Here is a 21875-nt window from a genome sequence, read left to right as displayed (position 1 = left end):
AATTAGAAGGTGTGCAACGGCATGCCTTGCGCTTCATTTTTTCCAAATATCGAAGACAAGACTCGGTGTCACCACTTTATGAAAAGGCAAACATTCCTTTGCTTAAAATGCGAAGGAAACCGAAAAGGCTGAGCCTCTTTTACAGCATTATGAATCATATGGTGCTGGTAAACAAGGAACGCTACATAACCGAGACAACGTCGCGTGTAGTAAGGAATAAACATTTAAAGTACGTGAAAGAAGGTAGATTTTCTAAGGATTGTTTTAAATATTCTTTCTTTTTGCAAACTGCGAGAGAATGGAATAAACTGCCGGAGAGAGTGGTAAGCGCGAGAGACTGCGAGCAGTTTCGGGCCCAACTTCAACAATACTCTTCTTAGTTTGCTGGTGATTTCAGTTTTTGTTACCCCATAGTGCTGTACTAAGTACCACAAGCTGATGTACTAAGTGTCACGAATTGCTCTTAATATTGTTTGTGTATACCTGATCATATGCACTGCTGTGTGTTTAGTGTTTGTTGGTGTACAGTATGTAATACGTTATTTTACTCATTCCTATCTTGGCCCTGTAAAGGGCTGATAGTATGTTCAAATAAATAAATAATAAAAAACATGAGATCTGTCGACAATGGAATTATTGATCTACGGGGAGAACACCACTACGTAAATGTCACTAATCCTCGTAGTTTTTTCACAATGGCCACAAGCAGTTTTAAAACATCTAACATTGACACAGGGCTCTACTGTTATCCTCTTACAATTTTCCACATAAATGCCCAGCTGTAGCCCCTTTATATTCTAGAAAATAGTCATCATCACTTTTCTCCCCAAGTGCTCGTATAACAAGTTTTTTGGGAGGTGGGGGGACGGACAGACCCCATAAGCCTTCACTTATGTACATAACATGTTGCTTTGTTTCTGGATCTCGCCACTAATGCCATGTTTCATCCGCATTCACGAGGCAGACAATGCTCTTAAGTCTCCCCTCCTTATGGGCTAAAAGCACCCTTGAAAAATGCGAGAGGTGGTGTTGATCTTACACAGAGGTTTTATGGTACCCACCATGCCCAAAACATCACGCATGTAGTGCCATGTCGAATCTCAAGTACCATGGCAATTTTTGGCACCTTAATTCAACAACTGTTCATTATAAGACTCTCAACTTGGGCTGAACGATTTAAATCAGCTGAAGTGGTGGTTTGTCCCAACCATGTGTCGTCTTGCACATACATACTGCAATGTCTAAATTTCATGAATCAAGTTACCGTACCATGTGAAGGACATTCATTGCGTACATTCATCGTTGCACAGTTTATTTCCTTGGCTGAACTCTCTTCTTTGCACCACAACTGTATCACAATCTGGCACTCAAGCTCGAAATCGTGGGATCACACCATGTTAAACTGGCTGATGTGGAACAAAAGTCGAACTGGTAGTTTTGATATTACGACCATGCTAGTTTGAATAGCCAATGGCTATAGAGAAACCAGTGTCTGACTGTCCATTACACTCAACCTGCAAAACCTTTTGATTTCTGCTTGCATTAACACAAAAATGTCAATATAGAACCACTAACCGAAAATTTCACATCGTGGCACTATCTCTGCCCCAAAGTAAAGGTCCAATCTCTGTGGCGAAACTTCCTCTCCAGGATGACATATGTACAGCTCCCCAGATTTCGAGACTAGATAAGAGAAGCGGTGTCGTCTGAAATGCTCAACTTCAAGTGGCACCATCACCAAAAAAACAGTTTGTTCTCTCATGTATATAGAGTCCACAAGGGCAAACTTGGGATGTTCTCCTTTTTCCATAATCAGAACATCGTTCGTCCAGTACACTGAATGGCACCAAGTGATGGACTTCACTTTCCAGATGTTTTCCATGTCCGTCACGCTGTTGTGTAGCACAGCAGGGAGGTCATTGTGGTTGGCCTTCTTTGCTCCATTGCATGACACGTTGCTAGTGCCCAGGCCATGGAGTTGATAGCCCTGAAGCAATTGGTGCCGGCTGGCCATTGTCTTGCAAATATTGCGAAAGTTCATAGTGCGAGAAGACAATCTCTTGAAGTACTGATGCTTGGCTTCAAAGCGCATGCACCAATACTGTGTAAGCGGCCCAAGCTGACTCATTATTCTGGGGTAGTGTACCAGATAATGCATCTTTGGTGTTATGCCTAGGCAGGGTATCTGCCCATGTAGTTCTGCAGGAACTGTTCTATCTTGTGTTGAAGGTAAGGAACCCATGCAAGAGGAACCTCTTCAGCTAGCACCATATCAGCTATCTCTCTAAATTCAAGATATATTTCCCAGTGATGGTTTCCTTCGGGCTTGCTGACACCGTAAACACGCCTCAGGTCTTCATTAATAGCAATGGAAGCAAGTTGGTCTGCATGAGTGTGGTCCTTCCGAAGAACACACTTAGATTCATTGGTCAGACTTTTGATGTTGTCAGAATGTGCCATGCAGAAACGGCATATTCTGCCTTTGGCAAATGAGGTGTTAAATCCACCAATACTGTGCATGGACAAATTGTCTCCACAAAATGCCAACACAAGAGCTTTAGCTTGGATGATACCTCTTTCTGTCTGCAATGTGAGGCCTTCATTCTTGAGCTGAAGCAAGTCTTCCACAATAGGCATGAAAACTTTCTGATGCCCGTGCCTGGTTACATGTTCGTGTTGTGCAACAAGTGCAAGGTGGATGGCTTTGAGTTGAGAGCGATGAGCAGCATGGATGTTTAAAATAGAAAAATAAACAAGAAAAAGCTTGTGTGTGCCTCTCTTTGCACCAAGTGGATTGCATATTTCAACTTCGTCGGCATACAAAAGCAAGAAGATTGTGTTGATCTCTGATGGCCCAATAATATTCATCAAGTTCTTGTAAATGGTTCCATCCCTGAAGTCTGTCAAGATTGTTGCATTTGGCAGGTGGCCTTGCTGAGCAGGTGTAGGGCTGAAAACCATGTCAGTAATATGTGGGACTTCAAGCACATTCTTAAGCACTGCTGGTATGGGCACATACTGAAACGTCTCTGGGCTTTGTGGACTGAACTTGTGCTCTTGTGGCGCTGTGTATGGCAAGTGCTGCCTAGCAAACACTTCACGGGAGAATCTGGATCGTGAGAGCGAAAATATTTCAGAGACGGAGTTTAGAACGCGCTCTAGCTTCTCGTTCAAAGCAGAACTCAGTGGAGCATGGTTTCGCACCATGCTAAAAAACCCTTGAAGCGTTTCTTGCAACAGACCTTCGAAGTCGCTAAAAACGTCTTCTGCTGCCGAATGCGTGATATTGTGGTCTTCGGTTAGCTTAAAAAAGAATAAGCACACCTTCTTTTGCATGTTTGCAACAAATTCTGAAGCCGACGCTTCTGCGCTTTGTTGAGGCGGACTCTCAAATGTGTCAAGTGTACCCGCGTTCGTACATTCTACGTCCGTCGATGACATGTCATGCAATATATCAGAAACATTGCGGCCATGGGCATCATCCGAAACCTTGGGAAGCTGCACTGCGGTAGTGTCACCAATGACAACGTTTCCGTGCGGACAGTCGGCACTGCGCGAGTCGTGCTGCGCGCCACTGACATCGACGTAGCTTCTGTGACAGCGGTACACGTGCTTTCTTAGAGAGTCAACAAGGCTGTACCTTTTCGGGCACCCGTAAATTCCGCACGCTATGCGAAAGTTGGGTTCCCAGCTGTGCGCATCACGAATATGAGTCAAAAGAAGTAGGTACTTGCTAGAAAAAAAAGCACACTTTGAACAACGACGAAGCAGCGGCGGACGGCTAGACATTGTGCCGCACAGCAAATTGTCAGAAAAGAGCGAATGAGTTGTAATGGATTGAATGGATTGAGGCCTATGTAAGCAGGTGCCACTGCTTAAAGGGGTGGAGACATGAAAATTTTCGTTCATGCGTTCTTCGATTCAAGCGTTGCGTAATGATTCAGGAAGCACGATACACACTGCGGGATTCCTATATACCCGATAAATAATTTAATAATAGCATTATTATATCGAGCGATTTCGGTTTCGGTTTCTAGGCTACGGGTTATAAATGAATAAACAGCTGACTGACCGACCCTTCGTTACCACCAATTTCCATACATAATTAATCACCTCCACCCACCTGCCCAACGTAGGCCAAACAGCCACCCTTTTCAATAAAGAGGCTATTTATTTGTGTTACTCTTCTGCTACTTATTTGTACTTCGCGGGGCTTCACCCTTTGAGAAGTCCGCACGATGAGCTGCTGTCGAGTATAAGGCAGTGGATGTATTAAATGAAATTCAAACATATAGGAAACCTCTCGTTGGTGGTTTACAATGCGCTAAATATTTGTGAATTAAGCATATTTTGTTACAAATTGTTCAGCGAGAGAGCGATCCGCGGCATGGCCCGCGGCGTTTTAGGTTTTGGGCTCTGTAGGTTCAGTTTCTCCCGCCAACTTGACGCGCCGGCTTGAACTGTCGCGGTTGCCGAGTTCCCGCTTAATTTTGGTGCAATGGACATAACGTGCCTAATTAATCGTGGGCCGTCGAGCTACGTGCTCACCGTGTCTGGCGACCACAAACTGGAAGACCTAAAGGATGCAATGGCAGCACACTCATCGCTGCAGTTTGTTGAACACGACGCTATCCTGCAGGTAAGTTTCTTTATCACACGGGCAGACGTGTTTCGGCTAATACATGCTTTTTTTCGCGTACTTTTACCGATGTCCGTACATGCTGTCGTATAAAGCAGATGAAGTGTGGGATTTCTTTGTTGCGATGCGATATTGAATGAAGACTGTCCGGGAAAATTTTACTCGTATAGTTCATTTTTTTTTCTAAAGCGTCATACCCCAGTAAAAAAATTAATTAGACCAGTTGGAAATGTCCAATTGGAACGAATTGAATATTTCCAATTTTGTTTTGGGACGCCCATTAGAAAAATTAAACAAGTCCAATATATTGAACACAATTTGTGGTGGTTATCTGTGGCATTAGTTTTTCGTGTCCTTGTTTTATTCGCGCTGTTCAACCTCGGTTCTAAACTCCTGTCAAGAAGTGTACTCATGCATGAAAACTACGGCAATTCACTTCATTGAAGTACCCACCATTCACCAATTCACTGAGAGGCACATGTGAGGTGCTGTATACTTAAGCAAAATTTGGTTGACCAAGTGTTGCCAGTGGTTTATGGGAAAATGGTAGAATTTCAAGAAAGATTTGTAACTTGGCAGATATATGACGGTTTTCTCCATTTATCGCAAAACACAAATCTTTTACTTGAAAACTTGGATTGTAATTGCGCTATCGTTGTTATCAACTATATGTATTGTTTCACAAGATTATTCATATAGTCACTTTGAATTGGGACCAGCTGGCATACCAAGCTTCAGTGATGTCCAGTTGGAACCAACTGTATTTCTCATGATGCCCAATTGGAACTTGGGCCTCCTATGTGCATTTGGAACAAGTTGGGTGCCATTGAAAAATCCAACTGGACTCATTTTTTTTTTTTACTGGGACTCGCACGCAAAAGCGTCTGTGTATGCGTAATTTATATGTAGCTACTAGCGAACTGCAAATGTTTTGTCACAGTCCTGTTTCAGTTACCTTTAAACGCATATCGTTACTGCAATTTTCCTGGCATACCCATGCTTGTACTTCAATTGTGAAGGGGTTTGTGGCCATTAACTTCTAGACCTTTTCTGCTCGCAGAAACTAGTGTGTTAAAACTGAAGCACGCTTGCACGCATGTTGTGTTCTAGCTGTGCTACTGTCACACTTATTTTAGCATAACACGCTTCGTCTACAGAGTGGAGGGTCCAGTTTTTGTAACAGTACTTCTACGTATTCTGTACCGCCTGGCTCACATTGCCAGCTAGGCTGTGGACCACAATTAAGTGGTCACAAATGAATATTATCGAATCAAGAAAATTTTGACAAAATTCTTACAGCATAAGATAATAAAAAGCCTTTATGAGCTGCAGTTGCAAGTGTATGTGAGAATGCCTGAAATTCAAGATGCTCTTCATAGATTGCTTCTGCGCAGCAACTGGTATATATGTACCCATATTCGCATGTGGTTTTCAGTTGCAGCATAATTTAGGCTGTGGTGTAGGAATGTTAAGTTCCTTTTGCGGCATTTCAGGTGCATCACAAAACTTTCAACACATTTGTAAATGTGGATGAGAACACCACACTAGAAGACAACTGCATCATTAGGGTTCTTGATGTATGCATAATTGCTGACGGATCATCAGAGGAAGCCGTAAGCCTGTAAGTCAGCATGCATGATTTTCATCCTATGATTCAGTCAACTAGTGCTTTATTTGCTTAGCATTTGAGTAACTTAAAAATCTCCACATTTTGATATCTACTACACAAATTTAGGGAATGCATGTTGTCTTTCATTGCTTTCTCATTAATGCATGTGTCCTTTGTACATACCTTTTTCGCCATGTTCACAACTAGCTGCGTGCACAATGTGTTCTATAACATAAAAAATGAAGCATGCTAACATTGGCTGTGCATTACTTACATCAGAAAAAGAAAATACTGCTATTATCATTGCTTTGTTACCTTTGCCAAACGATGCCTGCTAATGGGTGTTGCACCCACTGATGTTTGAACACCTTTGCAAATGGGCATGTTATGCACTTCAGTTTACTGCAGATGAGTGATAAATATTTACATAGAAAGGACTGGCTTGAAGGCCCACATGCGAAGTGGGGTGAATAGGAGTAAAAGGGGAAGATCACAAATAATGGTTGATCCCAACTTCGTGTGCTCCCACAGGGAGTGCAGTGTCACGCAGGCTTGATTGTCGTTGGGCATTGTCCAGTTACAAGTCCTTACTTGATATATCTGTTGAATGTCTAAGTGGTTTATACATGTGACATCTATTGTTCCATAATCAGGGGTGGATTTTCTGTTAGTTTCCACCTAGTGGACTGTCCATTTTGGCTGCTGCTGAACTGCTGATTGACTACACAAATACGAGGGTGCTACAGCATTGCTGTTGTATTATGTGTATTGAGTAATGCTGTGTGACAGGCATGTAATAATTGGACTTAATGCTTTTCTTTTGTGTTGCGCTCACTTTAGGAATTCCTCGCTCAGTAGTGATGCTATCTCATGCAATGAGGTGACCACTGTGATCTCCAGCTCACAATGCAACAGTGCAAAAGGAAGGCTGCAGTTTTCCTTTCCAAGACACCCATTGATATAGATGCTCGTCTGTGCTGCTGCAGACAGACAGAGGTCCCAGAGAATCTCCGACGAAGAATAGTTGATTGGTTATGGTTTGAACTCTCTCAGTACACATTGTAAGTCTTTTACTTCATCTAGAGTTTTATTTATTTGCACGCCTAGTTTGACCTACTCATACTTTCCTTGCAGTCTGCTTCTCAGAGATGTGAATTGTTGAAGTTAGGTTCTGTTCAGGTAAACATGTTCATACCATGATTCAGGAAATAAATATGAACGAGTATACAGGCATTCACTGAGCCAAGCATGTGAGCGTTATCCTACTCGTCAGACAGCGCTTGCTGAAATTTCAACAAATGCATTGCAAACAATCACCATGTCATGTTGATTTCGATGCAACAGCACAGCTACTTAATAAACTGTCACATGCTTGCCTGATGTATGCAGACTGTCACACTGGAGTGCCACAAATAGAAATAAAACAAAAGGAAGCCTCCTATTTAGTGATTTCGCTAGTGTTCTAGAATTCACTTTACATATTTTGTCTATATAAGTGGTATCAACAGCCCGCGGCTCCTCCTTGTTTTTGTAAGTGATAAAAATGGCAAGGAGACTTCGGAACACATTCTACAACAATCCACTTCAGCGATACTATCGCCTTGGCCATCAGGCATATGCTGATTGGCTGATTGAGCAAAATCGAATTATGTAGTGCTCAACCAACCAATCAGTGTGCACCTGATGGCCAAGGTGATAGTATCATTGAAGTGGATTGTCGCAGAATACGTCCCCTGCAGAAAATTTAGTATGAAGCCATTGTGTAGTTATTGATTGTGCAGCTTTCAAAAGGAGTGGCGACTTTTTTCAGGAGGAACTGATGTGTGATAAAACACTTGAGTACTGACAGATTTTGCATTACTTTGTTTTATTATTAGATAGCTGCTCACTGTAATTACAGTGTCATGCCAGAATTCTTTGAACAAATACCCTCTTTAAGTGTGGCTAGTTCAAAACACACACCAGATGTAGCGTGGCTTCTTGGTGTAGGGTTAGTTTGCAGGGGTAGCTCTTCATGCCACAAAAATCAGAGGTAGTGGTCACACGGTATCACAGACCACTGGTGCACATGCCAGTCAGCCTCGCCCAATAGTGCAATAGTAGCCAACCAGTAGTCCTAGTTCAGCTTAGTCTAAGAATGCCCATGTCGCTGAAAGCTGGATGCATGCTGCATAAACCATCCTCTCCTCTTTTGCTTTGTTCTTCTCTACATTCAACATGAGATAATTAGCTTGGTTTATCACTGTTGAATCTGTCACAAGGCAGTGACCTTTGTCCTCTTTAAGCTTTCCTCCTATGTTATACTTTTGGCAAGATAATCACGATGTGGCTTCATCTACTATGCCAACCTAAGCATCAGTGACACCATGTACTCCCCACCTCCACACCACAGCCCCCATTTTTTTTTGCCATACGGAAAAGCCTTTGCAAGCGAACCTTACGCCAAGAAATTTGGTTGCTTTCTCAACTTTTGACATCAAGTGATGCCATATTTCATGATTGGTTGCAAATTCGTGGAGTTGAAGCCTCATGCAGTTATTATAGAGTCCGCGGTTGTCGAATAAGGAAGGAAAGGGAGACAAATGTTTGTGTCGGTGCTCCTTAAGGATGTTTAAGGTGTAGTTGCTCATCTGAACATTGTTTGCAGATCCCATCTATAGTCAGGCGGTCGCTGTCATTAATAGCACATTTATTTCTGATATTTGTTGTAGCTTTCAGATGCCTTAAAGACTACATTGACCAGAGGACAAAGAATTGCTTTATGTTTAGCAGATTGCACTTTTCAAAACAAGTTGTGATATTTGCAAAAATAGCCCCATACCTAGTAATCAAGGATTTTGGCTATGGAGCTGCCACTTTGTACAGAACATTTGACCCATATCATAGTTACACTGTTAAAACTGGGTCCAAGTAGTAGTTAGCATATGCTATACTTGGCTAGCATTTATAGCGGCTTTTCATCTACTACCACACCCAGTATGACTTGCGACAGGCAAGCAGAGCTAACAGCTTAGTTTGAGACTACCAGGAAATCCGGCATATATTTCAAGTTTCTTTTTTCCTATTGAAACTGTGTGCTAAACAAACGACACAGAAAGAAGACAGAAGGAAAGCGCTCGTCCTTGTGTCTTCTTTCTCTGTTACCGTTTGTTTAGCGCAAGGTTTCTAGAATCAATTCCAACTAGGCTGAGTTGCAGTGAATTTTTTTATATTTTAAAATGCATAATATCAGTAGTATATTATATACTGATACCAAAACTTTTCATGTTTTTCCCTGTTATAGTTTTGATTTTGAAAGGTGGTGCAAAGCAGTAGGAACCTATTGTCATCTGGCGATGTAATGACTATAAAAACTCAAAACTGCAAATGCTCATGCCGCTGTGCCGAAACATTTGCTGAGGTCTGCATACCACATAACAAGCTGACTATATCATCTCATTTCGCTGTTACTGAGCTACGCGGTGGCAGCACCATGGAGGCAGTAAACGGAGAACAATTTTGGCTGCTGAAACTACCAGCAACAGTGGGCATGGCGCAACATTTAAAAAACACAAGGAAGCGGCTGGGTCTGGTTGTGGTAAAAAAAGAGCTTTTTGCATGCAGCAGGATGAGACAGATTCCAAGAAAGAAGCCTTTCCTGAAATCGACAACAACTTAACAGCCTACACCGATGTAAAGCAGCAATTCTCTCTTGTCTTGCAGTGAATTTCAAGCTACTACAGCGAAACGAACTATTTGGAAAGTGTAATGATTATAATGATATACAAACGTCTGTTACAATCCTATGTGCACGATGATACAATGTCACCTGTGCCAATCTTTACCACTGGATGGTCCTTTCCTTTGGTTGCTCACAAGCAAGCCACTACAGGCATTTTAAGTACTTCTAGTATTGAACACGTGGTTAATTAGTGTGGCTGTTTTAACACTTTTGTTGTGCTTGTTCATGTGAAGCATCACAGCACCGGGATGAATGCCTAAAGCTGGCAAGCACTGCATTATTCATTTAGAGAGACACTAAAGAGAAAAAAGATTTTATCTGTATTTATTGACAAAATTTCATTCTACAATGCCGAAAATGCCACTCTTGCTCCAAGAAGAGTTTCTGCACCAAAAAATGTGCACAAAGAAAAAATAGGTGGTGACGTTGCCTTGAAGTTCACGCACCAGCTTGCCATAACATCGTAAATTTTGACACTGTTAGCTAGGGTCTAGCTAATTTATCAGTAAACGTGGAATACATTCTTCTCTAAAGGAGCCAAACGCTAGAGATCCCCAGTTGGTCAAAATTAATTTGGAGTCCTCCAGTGCGGTGTGCCTAGTAATCATATCGTCATTTTGGCATGTGAAACCACAAAATTTAATTTACGGTATTTTACCGATTTTCAGGTACCCTGGCCGTCTGTATGATACAGCTGCGAGGGAGCTTGTTCAGCGCTATCCTCAGCTAAGAGATGGCTTTGGTGATGGACATGTTCGTATTGATTCTTTGTCTATGATATTTGCTCGTAAATAACCTTATATGAACAGATGTGCTTAAGAAGGATATAAATGATGAAACTACCATAAAGCCTTATTGCTAGGAAGATGAATTGGTGTTTTAGTACACACTTTGTGCATAAAAAGTCGATGGCATACAGAAAAGCAGAAAGAGTGCAGTCTACTATATAAGGTAGCAACTAGTTGCCTTGCGTAAACTAAACATTGTTCTCTGTAGTATCTTGTAGATTTTATAGAAAAGGGAGGTTTATAGTATATTGGGTGTTTAAACAACAATGTGCAAGATTCTCAAAACCTCTTCAGTAGTGCTAGAGATAATTTGTTTTTCTTGTGGGCATCAGGAATCAAGTACTAATAATTAAAGGTGCACAAATGCTCAACTTTCTGAATACAGGTAATAGTTATCTGTATTAAATTTGCATTCAGTTCTAGTATCCACTATTTAAAGCTATTCAATATTTGTTTGTTTGAGCACAGGCAATTACTGTTAGTCTTGAGTGAGAGAGGTTGGTGCAAGTGAGGACTGTTCCGAATAATGTTGCCACAAGGGAACTGTGGTTCTAGGGCAAAGGCACCAGTTTCTAAGCACATGGACGAGAGCAGATAAGTTCTCAATAAATTCCAGTCATTCCATGATGTACAGGCTACATATGAATTTGTTTTGACTTTAAGAAATTTACTTGTTAACTGATCTTATCATATTTGAATTACTTTAAATCAATGTGCAATACTGCTGTATCACATTTTCAATGAAGGCAACACTTCACATGCATCCGGCGATGCGTTGTTCCCTTGTTTCATTGTCATGGTGCTCCAGATAACTAAAAGCATTCATTTTTTATTTACAGGCTCCTAGGTTAATCGTAGTTCCAGTTGCAAACAGCATTACATGCATGTATGGAATAATGTAAATAAGTCTCACCATTTATATCGGACAAACTCAATAACTTTATATTTCACTTTCTTAAAAAAAAAAAGAAACATATATTTGATTTGATGTGCAAAGGTCATTCTTCTCGAATCCTACTATCGTATATGTTGATTTTATTGTTAGAACAATGCTACCAGATTTGAATTAATGAATGAATTGAAGATTTTTGGCATAGGCATGCCCTGACCAGGAGTAATTTAAGCTGGCTAGCAATCAAATCAGTGGTATTGGCAGTACAAACATACTAAAGAAGTAAGATGGGTCGCACTCATACTATCTGCATGTTCCTTCTTAACACTATTAAAATGAACCGTTAGCAACCCGCTCAAGCATCAACACTTGCGAGCAATTGCTGTCCATCGATGTGTCAAGTTTGTTGGCCTAAAATCACTTGCACTATTACTGAATATCACAAATAACAGGAATGCTTTTCAGTGATGATAATGATATGCATTGACAAGTTGCTTACTGCGATTGCTGCAGATGTCATGGCAGACAGCATTAAGGTACAAGGGAAAAAACACGCGCAAGAAATTGCCTGCAGGCATTAAAGAAGTGGATGAGCTGCGGGAAAAAGTGAAAAGGCGCAAAGCTTTAATCACGTGCGAGGAAGACAGCAATACTAAAACGGCCAAGGTCCATGTAAGAAAGGTAACAATATTTAAGTTTGTTGCTGTATGTTAATCTTGTAAGACTGTTGGCATAATTTTTGTTCCTTGACTTTGTGCAGACACTCAGTGTCATCTAGCATTTGACAGTGCGTGCCTATTATGCAAGTGGCATGAGCACTGTAGGTTGTGATGAAAAAGAGACAAAGGTCAGCATCAGGATAAAACAAGATGTGCTAAACCTTTACTGTGGACTGCGATTTATTATTCTTTCCCCCATTTCACGTCGCCACAGAGAAGTTTGGTGCTGTCTTTAAGTTAAATCACAATGTATAATGTACCATTACATGTATACAGTATGTCGCTATTATCACGTAGTGAGCTTAAAAAAGAAGTATGTGTTATATTGTGCTATTAAAACCAAATACGTAGTGTTCACAGCCAAGTTGAGCAGGCACCAGTAATTAAGGCAAATACTGCCAAAGAAATTAGCTGTGTATATTGATTTTTCTTCTGCCTCCTATTTAGTTCAACTTGCCAGATAATTCAACCCATTTCATCTTGTTAGGGTCAAATTTAAAAAAAGTTTACTGTATTATGCATTTTGTATCTTCTGAGCTAAGCTGCCTAAAACGTTAGCACTGGTTTAAGCCAGTATACTAGCCTCGAACAATAGTCCTATTTCATTTGCACCACGTAGCCTGCCCATTGTACATAACTTTCAGTCCAGAATGTATCGCAGGTAAACCAATATAGGTCAACCATTATGTATGGAAATATCCATGTGCTGGTGAGAGAAGCTTCAATGATAACTGGAGAGGTTAGCTGAGTGAAAGGCTTGACATGCTACTGCACGTTTAATATATGATAAGAAATGAAAGAAAGAAGACAGACGTAAAAAACTCAAAAATGCACTTGCACACATTCATAAATGTAGGCAACAGTGAGCAACACAAAATGAACAAGGTGTAGTGGAGCTATGTTGCACTGGGACTAAATATGTTTGCCATTACTGACCCCCTTTCAGTAGCAGTCCACATCCTCAAGTTCTGAACAAAAACAACTGATAGCTTAGAAACTTGGGTAAATAACTTTTTACATAAAACCACTATGTCATATTTTTGTTCACTATTGCCAATTTCACAAAAAACAAAAACTCTCTTCCACCCAGCCATTTGCCACAGCTGGGCCACAGCTGGGTGGATGACAATTTTCCCTTTCATGAACCTTCCACCTTATGGGCCTCTGAAGGAATGATTTTGCTACTGTGTATTTCAGTTGCGGAGGGACTGCAGTTTCTCTAGAACCATACTGTCAGTCTTTTTCATAATTAGAGGCATTGTTTATTGGAGGGATATGAAGTTTAATTTCATTTAATGTCGAAGTAGCTAGAGAAAACATTCATATATGCTGCTATACAGTACACATATAAAAAGCATGCCAATTTCCATAGCTCATAATTTTAACGTATAAAAAGTTGAGCTGCCATTTCCAGCAGTTTTGCATATCATGATATTTGCTAATGACTGATGTTATGAAAACAAGATTGCTGCTACTTTGCAGCATAGGACTTGGCTTACTTTGACATGAATGATTCTTCAAGTGCTATTACCTACTTCTGACTTTGCAGTCTTCTTTCTGGAACGGTGCTTTCAATGAAGGGGAAGACGAGAAGAGCACTGAAGCACATATTGAAATAATGAAGAAGGAGATGCGCGTGGCCGGTGGGAATGCAGACAAGATCCGGGAGTCTATGCATAAGACTTTTCGCAAGCGTAGGACTTTCATAGAAGTGGAAAAGCCAGCCGTCACAGATTTGCTCCAGATATACCCAGCCTTGAGTCTTGAAAGAGAGGTGATTAAGCATTTACCATACCTTCTAAAGCTGTCATTGTGGAATGGCCCTAGTTCTTCATTGTTATTGGTCTTCCATCAGTGTGCTACTGCTGTGGTCATTAGGAAGGTAAAATACCAATGCTAGATAGGAAGACAATATATTTGTTGTTCAGTGTATGTAGCAATACCTAAAAATACTTAAAGATATCTATAGCGGCTCAACAGCCACCGTAGTCCTCCATAAAGAAAGCAACAAAATGCCTATTAAGAAAGGCGTGAGGCAGGGAGATACGATCTCTCCAATGCTATTCACAGCGTATTTACAGGAGGTATTCAGAGACCTGGATTGGGAAGAATTGGGGATAAAAGTTAATGGAGAATACCTTAGTAACTTGCGATTCGCTGATGACATTGCCTTGCTTAGTAACTCAGGGGACCAATCGCAATGCATGCTCACTGACCTGGAGAGGCAAAGCAGAAGAGTGGGTCTAAAAATTAATCTGCAGAAAACTAAAGTAGTGTTTAACAATCTCTGAAGAGAACAGCAATTTACAAAAGGTAGCGAGGCACTGGAAGTGGTAAGGGAATACATTTACTTAGGGCAGGTAGTGACTGCAGATCCGGATCATGAGACGGAAGTAATCAGAAGAATAAGAATGAGTTGGGGTGTGTTTGGCAGGCATTCTGAGATCATGAACAGCAGGTTGCCATTGTCCCTCAAGAGAAAAGTGTATAATAGCTGTGTCTTACCAGTACTCACCTATGGGGCAGAAACCTGGAGGCTTACGAAAAGAGTTCTGCTTAAATTGAGGACAACGCAGCGAGCTATGGAAAGAAGAATGATGAGTGTAACGTTAAGGGATAAGAAAAGAGCAGATTGGGTGAGGGAACAAATGCGAGTTAATGACATCTTAGTTGAAATCAAGAAAAAGAAATGGGCACGGGCAGGACGTAATGAGGAGGGAAGATAACCGATGGTCATTAAGGGTTACGGACTGGATTCCAAGGGAAGGGCAGCGTAGCAGGGGACGGCAGAAAGTTAGGTGGGCGGATGAGATTAAAGAGTTTGCAGGGACAACATGGCCACAATTAGTACATTTTTCTCTTTGTTCTCATAATGTCATACCAACTAGCCCCTCACCGTACGCTTCTAGATTAGTACATGACCGGAGTTGTTGGAGAAGTATGGGAGAGGCCTTTGCCCTATAGTGGGCATAACCAGGCTGATGATGATGATGATGTATGTAGCAAGAGCTTTTAATGTGAAGACTATGGATTGATGTATTATAGTAATGGGTGAAACATAAGCAGTCTATACTTCAGGTGTCTTGTTAGTGCTGAAGGGTACTTGCATAGAGCTTAGGGCTAAGCTTTAAAATTGATTGTAGCTTATGTGATGCAGCCTAGTGATAGGTGGGAGTTCCTGATCGAGTCACTATTCATCTGGGCCAATATGGAGGCTTCTCCGACTGCTTGTGGAAAATTTTCAAAAAGATTATAGATAAAGGCTCGACACAGTTGCAAGTAATGAACAGCACCTAACCTATCCTGGAAAGGAAGATATAATTTCTGCCTATTCTCTGAGAGGGCTGAAACTTTAGAGGTTGGTGAAGGAAGTTGGAAACCAAGTCTAAGCTTGTATGCATCCACTGGAGCATGCATCAACATAAGTTTGGTTGGGCATGTCTGGTTCTTAATTTAGACGAAAAAATTATATTTTGGTAACCAAGGACAACGAAGGCAATCTTGGTCAGAAAAGAAAATGTATCTTCATAAAAATAATATAGAAGCACACAGTCAGTTAAAAAAGCATTCTGCTGATTTTGCCAAATCTGCATTTTAGTTAGCTTTCAAAGATGTGTGGTGGCTTCTGCTCTAAAATATTTAGTGATAAACACCAAGTCAATGGCATTGATTCTAACCAATTACCACGTATCATCGCTATGACAGCGAAAAAGAATTGCAAGAATGCAACATTGCACAATATCAGCCTAAGTGCTATATTTTTTTCATCTACAAAGAGCACTTTTCTAAATTTCTCAGTCTGTTGCCATGAAAATTACTCAAATATGACATAAATTTTTCTCTTGTTGGCACGAAAAATCTACTGGAAGCACTCGAGTCTGGGTAGTAAATTAGTATTACATTAAATAAATTTTAAAGAAAGGGCCATCCTTGATTTTCTGTAATATCTTCCAGATTAAATCAATTTTCTTGAGCTAATACTGTTGTCACTCTTTCTATACCTGTCAAGAAGCTGCGCAATGTAATTATGAAAAAATTGAAAAAGAAATTGCAACAGTGTAGTTCATTCATGGTTGTAGTCCTAAGTATATCTGGTGTTGCCGCTGTTCATATTTAAAAAAATTTTTGCAGCTTCTGAACGAGTTCCATCGGCTGACAGGGGTGAATGCAAAAGAAAGAATAAATGCGTTTGTGGAGAAATATGGGCAGAGAATCTTGGCACTGGCACCCAAGAAAAAACGCCCACTGGAAGAAGACCCGGACGACGCTTGTAAGTTGTACACATAACCTTGATGTTGAGTGGCTGAAACGCAAACAAGTTCACAGCCACTCTCACCTTTTCATTCTATGCTATGTGTTACCCTGCAGTTAATGTACTGACAGACCTGTTGGAAAAGTGTTGCATGCAATAAGCGAGTCTTCAGTCTTGCAGTTTTGCTCTGCTACTTCTAAGAACTGTTGTGTAATGCTATACATAATCACGGATTCAACAGTAGTAGTGTTTACTAGCACTTGTAGCCTTTTTAACACTGCCAAGTGTTCATGCCACATGCAACCCAGATCATGAAATTACTTAAATATGGTAGTTGTTTTTCTCCAGCTGTATTTTCTACAGAACAGGGGCTTCATTTTAGATATGTGCAGTAAAGTTCAGGAAGGCAATGATGGTGGGTGGAATTCAAAACAGTTTTAGTTTGCATATAATTCGATGATGATGTAGTAAGGAACAACACATCAGGTTTCCTGCATTTGAACACAGTCACAGCAGCTACATTTTGATAGGGGTGAAATGTGAAAACGTTTACATGTTTGTATTTGTGTGCATGTTAAATATGGTCAAAATTAATCGAGTCCCCCAACCCACTGCAGCATGCCTAATAATTGTAACGTAGTTATGCCACATAAAACCCCAGAATATAATTTTTTACCTGTATTTGAACAAAGTGGACAGAACTATGCTTCTGTTATTGATAGTCAATGATTTGGAAAATGTTAACTCATACAAGCATTGTAGGACCCCCAGAAGCTTCATTTTTGAAGCCATTAAAGGCCAGTGGCAATAAAATTGTGGAGTGCATAAGAAAAGATTTTCTTTGAAATGTAAGGACAAGTTCAGAAAAATGTACATTTCTAATACCAAAAGTTTAAAAAAATATACGCTGCTATTACCATTTGCCAGAAAGGATCCAAACCCTGAAATGTTGAGAACCAGCAAGGCACTTGGGTATGACAGTGCATGAAAATGTTCGAAATGATGTTCCAGCATCTATCTTGTCTCTATCAACTACCAAGTGTCTGTTATTTATGGACTATTCAGTTTGTCATTAAAAAATAAATTATGCAGATTCAATGCACATGTTGGAATCTATGTGAAGTGAAGCTTCGGTAACTAATGAAGAGTGGTTTGGTTTGGCGAGTTTTATGTAGGAATTGCAGTGGGATGAGCCCATTGTGGAGGATTGGCCAAGAATGGGCATATACAGATTGACTAAATCAAGGAAAATAATGCAAATTAAAGAATTCGTTACAAATAATTCACTGTTCCCGTGACAGATAGGTGTTCTTTAGGATACATGTGGGCTGACATTATATGTTCAGGTTTTATGTAGGAATCGAGTTTCTTGTTGGATAAAACAGCATACTTTTTCACCATGCAAGCATTACATAAGCCATTTGCAGGCACTTTCGTACAACCTTTGTATTTGTATCCACAAATATACCCGCCGATATAGCAACCAACCCAACAGCCAGGCAGCTATGCCAAACCTGGGAAAGTAGGCAAAGAAGCTTTGCTTAATGAGAACTACTAGCCCAGATGCATTGATGCAAATTCATAGTGCGGAAACAAGACAAGTACAGGAAAATTATAAATTAACAAGGGCAGCACTTGTTATCATTTACATTGTTGTCGTCTTTGTTTCTGCACAGTGAATTTGCATCATATATCTTAACTACCCAGACCACATAGTGCTTTGTTTGTGCATACTACTAGTCATTCCAAAGGGAAAGTGAAATTTCATTGCAATTGGCCTCTGTGTTGTGTGGTAAGTGGCTGTGGTAAAAAAAAAAAACTAGTTGACAAGGTGTTCATACTTTCCTACTTTAAAGTGCTCATTAAATGTCAGCCGTGGACTTGAGCTTCTTCGTTACCATGCCTCCAGCATTAATTGGCCACAGATATTTGCATGGTGAAGCCAGTGATATTCGAGCAGTCCTAAGAGTTGCTGAACTCAATTAAACAAGTCTTGAATGCCGGATACCTTTGTACCATAAAATTACATTTCGTTTGACGAATTTTACCCGCCTTCTGTAGCTGTGTTTCCTTGCCTTTATGTTCCCTCTTTTTTTTTTCAGATTACTATACTGTGTCTGTGCTGATGTCCCTGCCTCGTTTGGCCAAGGAAGACCCCAGTGCCATTATTGCACAGCTGGTAGGCACACATTTTTGTAGACGTCTAGCCTCACTTCAACTATTTCTTCATTCACGTCTAACTTAATATGCTCGTAGGTATTCTCCAGCATTCATTGTTCTGACTAGATCTATTTCTACAAAGCACATTTCCATGAAGTCACTATCCTTACATGTCATTCTTTTTTGAACTTTTATTTTGAAAGTACTATCTTTACCTTGGCCAGAAACAAAACTGCTTTTTACAACATGCTTTTACATGGTATTTGAGCCAACTTATGTAGAAAGCAAAACCTACATTCACAAAAGCATTCTAAGGTAGTTTATTTTCTTTTCAGTACATATTTTAAATGGCAGCTGTCTTAAAGAGGACATTAGAGCTATAACAGCTCCAGTGTGTTGCACGCCTGATATTTGCATCATGTTGAAATCCTTAAATAATGATTTTAGAACACATGTTGCATTGAAATAATTGATGTTGCTTTCTGCTAACGCACATGCCCTTAGTAGAAATTTTAGACAAACTAGTTTTAATAATTTCACTGCAAAATCTTGTGGCCAAACAGGATGTTTCATGAAATTTTGACCTATCCTCTATAAAATGGTCAACAAAAAATGTATAGCAGGATTACATCCTTGCCGCATTTTTGTAACGCATAGCTTAATGTTGCGTTTTTTCTAGCTTCACAACAGAATAACTATTTGAATATTTAATTTTACTTGTTTGCGGGGCTTCCTCTGATGTTTTATGCTGTTTTTGTAATATTTATTGCACTGTCGCACATTGTATTTACTGCATTCAGCAGTAAATACCAGGCGTGTTTTTTTAGATTTTGTGGTGTCTTTATTAAAAATTGCCTGTGCCAGATAGGACAATTATAGACATTGAGCTGGATTACTCAAAGGGGCTTACATTACTTGAGAAAAGATTGAAAAACATAATCAACTAAATAAAAAAAGACCAATTAGGTTTTTTACTAATTAGATTACTGCACATATTGCACTTTACAAATTATAGCCAGCAAGTTCACCAATAATATCCACTTCTAAGGAATTCTGAGGATTACAGCGGTTTCAAGAAACTATTGCCAAAGTGTGTGACAAAATACATTGATAAGCCTTTTGTTTTTATGTTTCAATACTTAAAACGGAATATTGGGGAAAAAATAGTGGAACAACAATTTTACTGCAATTTTACTGCAAGTTTGACAGCAGACCTCTTAAAACTGGTGCCATCCTTAGTATTTGTTCCAAGTGGATATGCCTTGCAAACACACTGGCTGACATTTGTTAAATACTTAATTGCTGATATTTTGTAAATTTGTCACATATTTGTTTCGATTTATTGCACAAATATATCTGACCTCTTGGACCAATCCAGTTCAAGGATTAAAATTGTGCCATGTGCCAGAGGCAATGTTTAAAAATTCCTGTCTTAAAAAATAAACTCATGCACTAGCTAGTTCTTTTTCATCCCATTTGCTTGCACTGTTAGATTTTGCGGAGCATTAATAGCTAGCAACAGAGCATGTTAATTTTTGGACAATGGTTTCTCAGGCTAATAACAAAAATCAGTGACTGCAATTTGAGTCATGTGTCCAGAGGGCCAGCCAGAAGCTGCAATTTGCTGTTGTGAGCCTTGAAAGCATCTGCTGGCTATGGTTTCTCTCAGAGAAGTGTGTTTATGTGGAACATAGGCAGAAAGGCTTAAGTAATAATTGACCTTAGTGACCATAATTCTGCTTAACTGCTCTTAGCTAGCAGACAACTTTTGAAAAATATTTTCAAGAGTTTTAAAGAAGCGTGTGGACGGGCCAGGAAGTGACATGACGAAGGTGTCGCTTTCAGGAAATTAATTTTCAACTATATTTAAAGTAGGATGAGACTATTATTGTCGTCAGTTGCCCATGAGGGGGCGGTTTGTTCACTTTTTATGAACTGTCTATCTTTCATGAAAGCATTTTGAAAATCAAGCAGGAAAATACTATTCTGAATAAAGGAAGTCAAGAAATGGCTGCTGTGATGAAAGCATTGCAGAGGTACTTCAATGCAAAGCATCTTTTGCGTCATTGCATGCACTTTGTGGGAGTTGGGTTTCTGTACTGCTTTGTTTTGGGCCTCTTCAATAAAATGAAATGCATGACTAATGGTGGGATTGGAGCCGTCTTCCAGGTTGTTTGACATAATTATTGTTGTCCTTTTAATCTTGGCCTCTGTTCTCACCTTTTATGCCCAGGTGCCTGGGGAAAGCCACATGTACCCGAAGATTTTACACTCTGCAGAGCACCCGGCGACGTCCTCAGCTCTTCTTGTTTCATTTGAGACATTGCAGCTCACAGCTGTGGACGTGGTAGATGGGTTTGCCTTGCTTTTGGCAGTGTTCTGGGCTTTTAATGTCCAGTACACTTCAAAGGGAAGGCGAACTTGTCTTCTGTTGGAGGCCCTGATGGGCCTTGAACCCACCGCTGTTGCACCTAGCATCGTGCAGGTAGCAACATCAGTTATGCGGGAAGCTAGTTAAGTGCCGTATGGCTCAGAATGGTTCACATTGTCAGTGAGTGACAAACTTATGACAGAAATATTTATTTATTTATTTTTGTTCCTGTGTTCTGCAATAAAAGAAATATTTGTGGAAATAAATATTATGTTACTTTAGTCAAACAGTTGTTTGGTATCACTTGTGTTTGATTTGTTTAAATGTTCAAGGGAAACTTATTAGATAAAGTTGAAATGTGTCAAAATCTTGCTTAATCTCGTATCTCTTCTAGCACCATGAATGTAATTTTGGCCCTCAGTAAAAATTTTGCCCTTTTAAAAAATTATTTTATGTAGCGATTCGACCACTGTAGTGCGAAGTACCCCACCAAAGCAAGTGTGCTTGGAACTCATTTGTCAAGGTTAAACTAGGCCGGTTATGCAAATAGTGGGGCTCTTTAATGTAATCAATGTGTGCACTGCTGCGACAAGATACTGGCATTCTGGGAGGAGTAACAGCACTCTGTTAGGAGGAGTGACACCACTCTGTTAGGAGGAGTAACAGCACTCTGTTAGGAGGACTAACAGAACTCTGTTAGGAGGAGTAACACCACTCTGTTTGG

At 40.2% G+C, this 21875-nt stretch overlaps 1 protein-coding gene across 1 annotated transcript; it reads left to right on the top strand.

Annotated features, from left to right (window-relative positions):
• The first annotated feature begins 4259 nt into the window (after positions 1-4259).
• LOC129383027 (uncharacterized) lies at positions 4260-21438 on the top strand. Its single transcript, XM_055067216.2, has 9 exons — positions 4260-4639; positions 6133-6260; positions 7089-7309; positions 10638-10722; positions 12163-12330; positions 13918-14142; positions 16500-16638; positions 18723-18799; positions 21014-21438. Exons 3-9 carry the CDS (start codon positions 7155-7157, stop codon positions 21296-21298), a joined length of 1134 nt encoding a protein of 377 aa, XP_054923191.2. The 5' UTR covers positions 4260-4639; positions 6133-6260; positions 7089-7154; the 3' UTR covers positions 21299-21438.
• The last annotated feature ends 437 nt before the right edge of the window (positions 21439-21875 follow it).

This window comes from Dermacentor andersoni, chromosome 3 (assembly GCF_023375885.2).
Source record: "Dermacentor andersoni chromosome 3, qqDerAnde1_hic_scaffold, whole genome shotgun sequence".
NCBI lineage: Eukaryota > Metazoa > Arthropoda > Arachnida > Ixodida > Ixodidae > Dermacentor > Dermacentor andersoni.
Note: the sequence above shows the minus strand (reverse complement) of the source record. Positions and strands in the feature narration are given on the sequence as shown.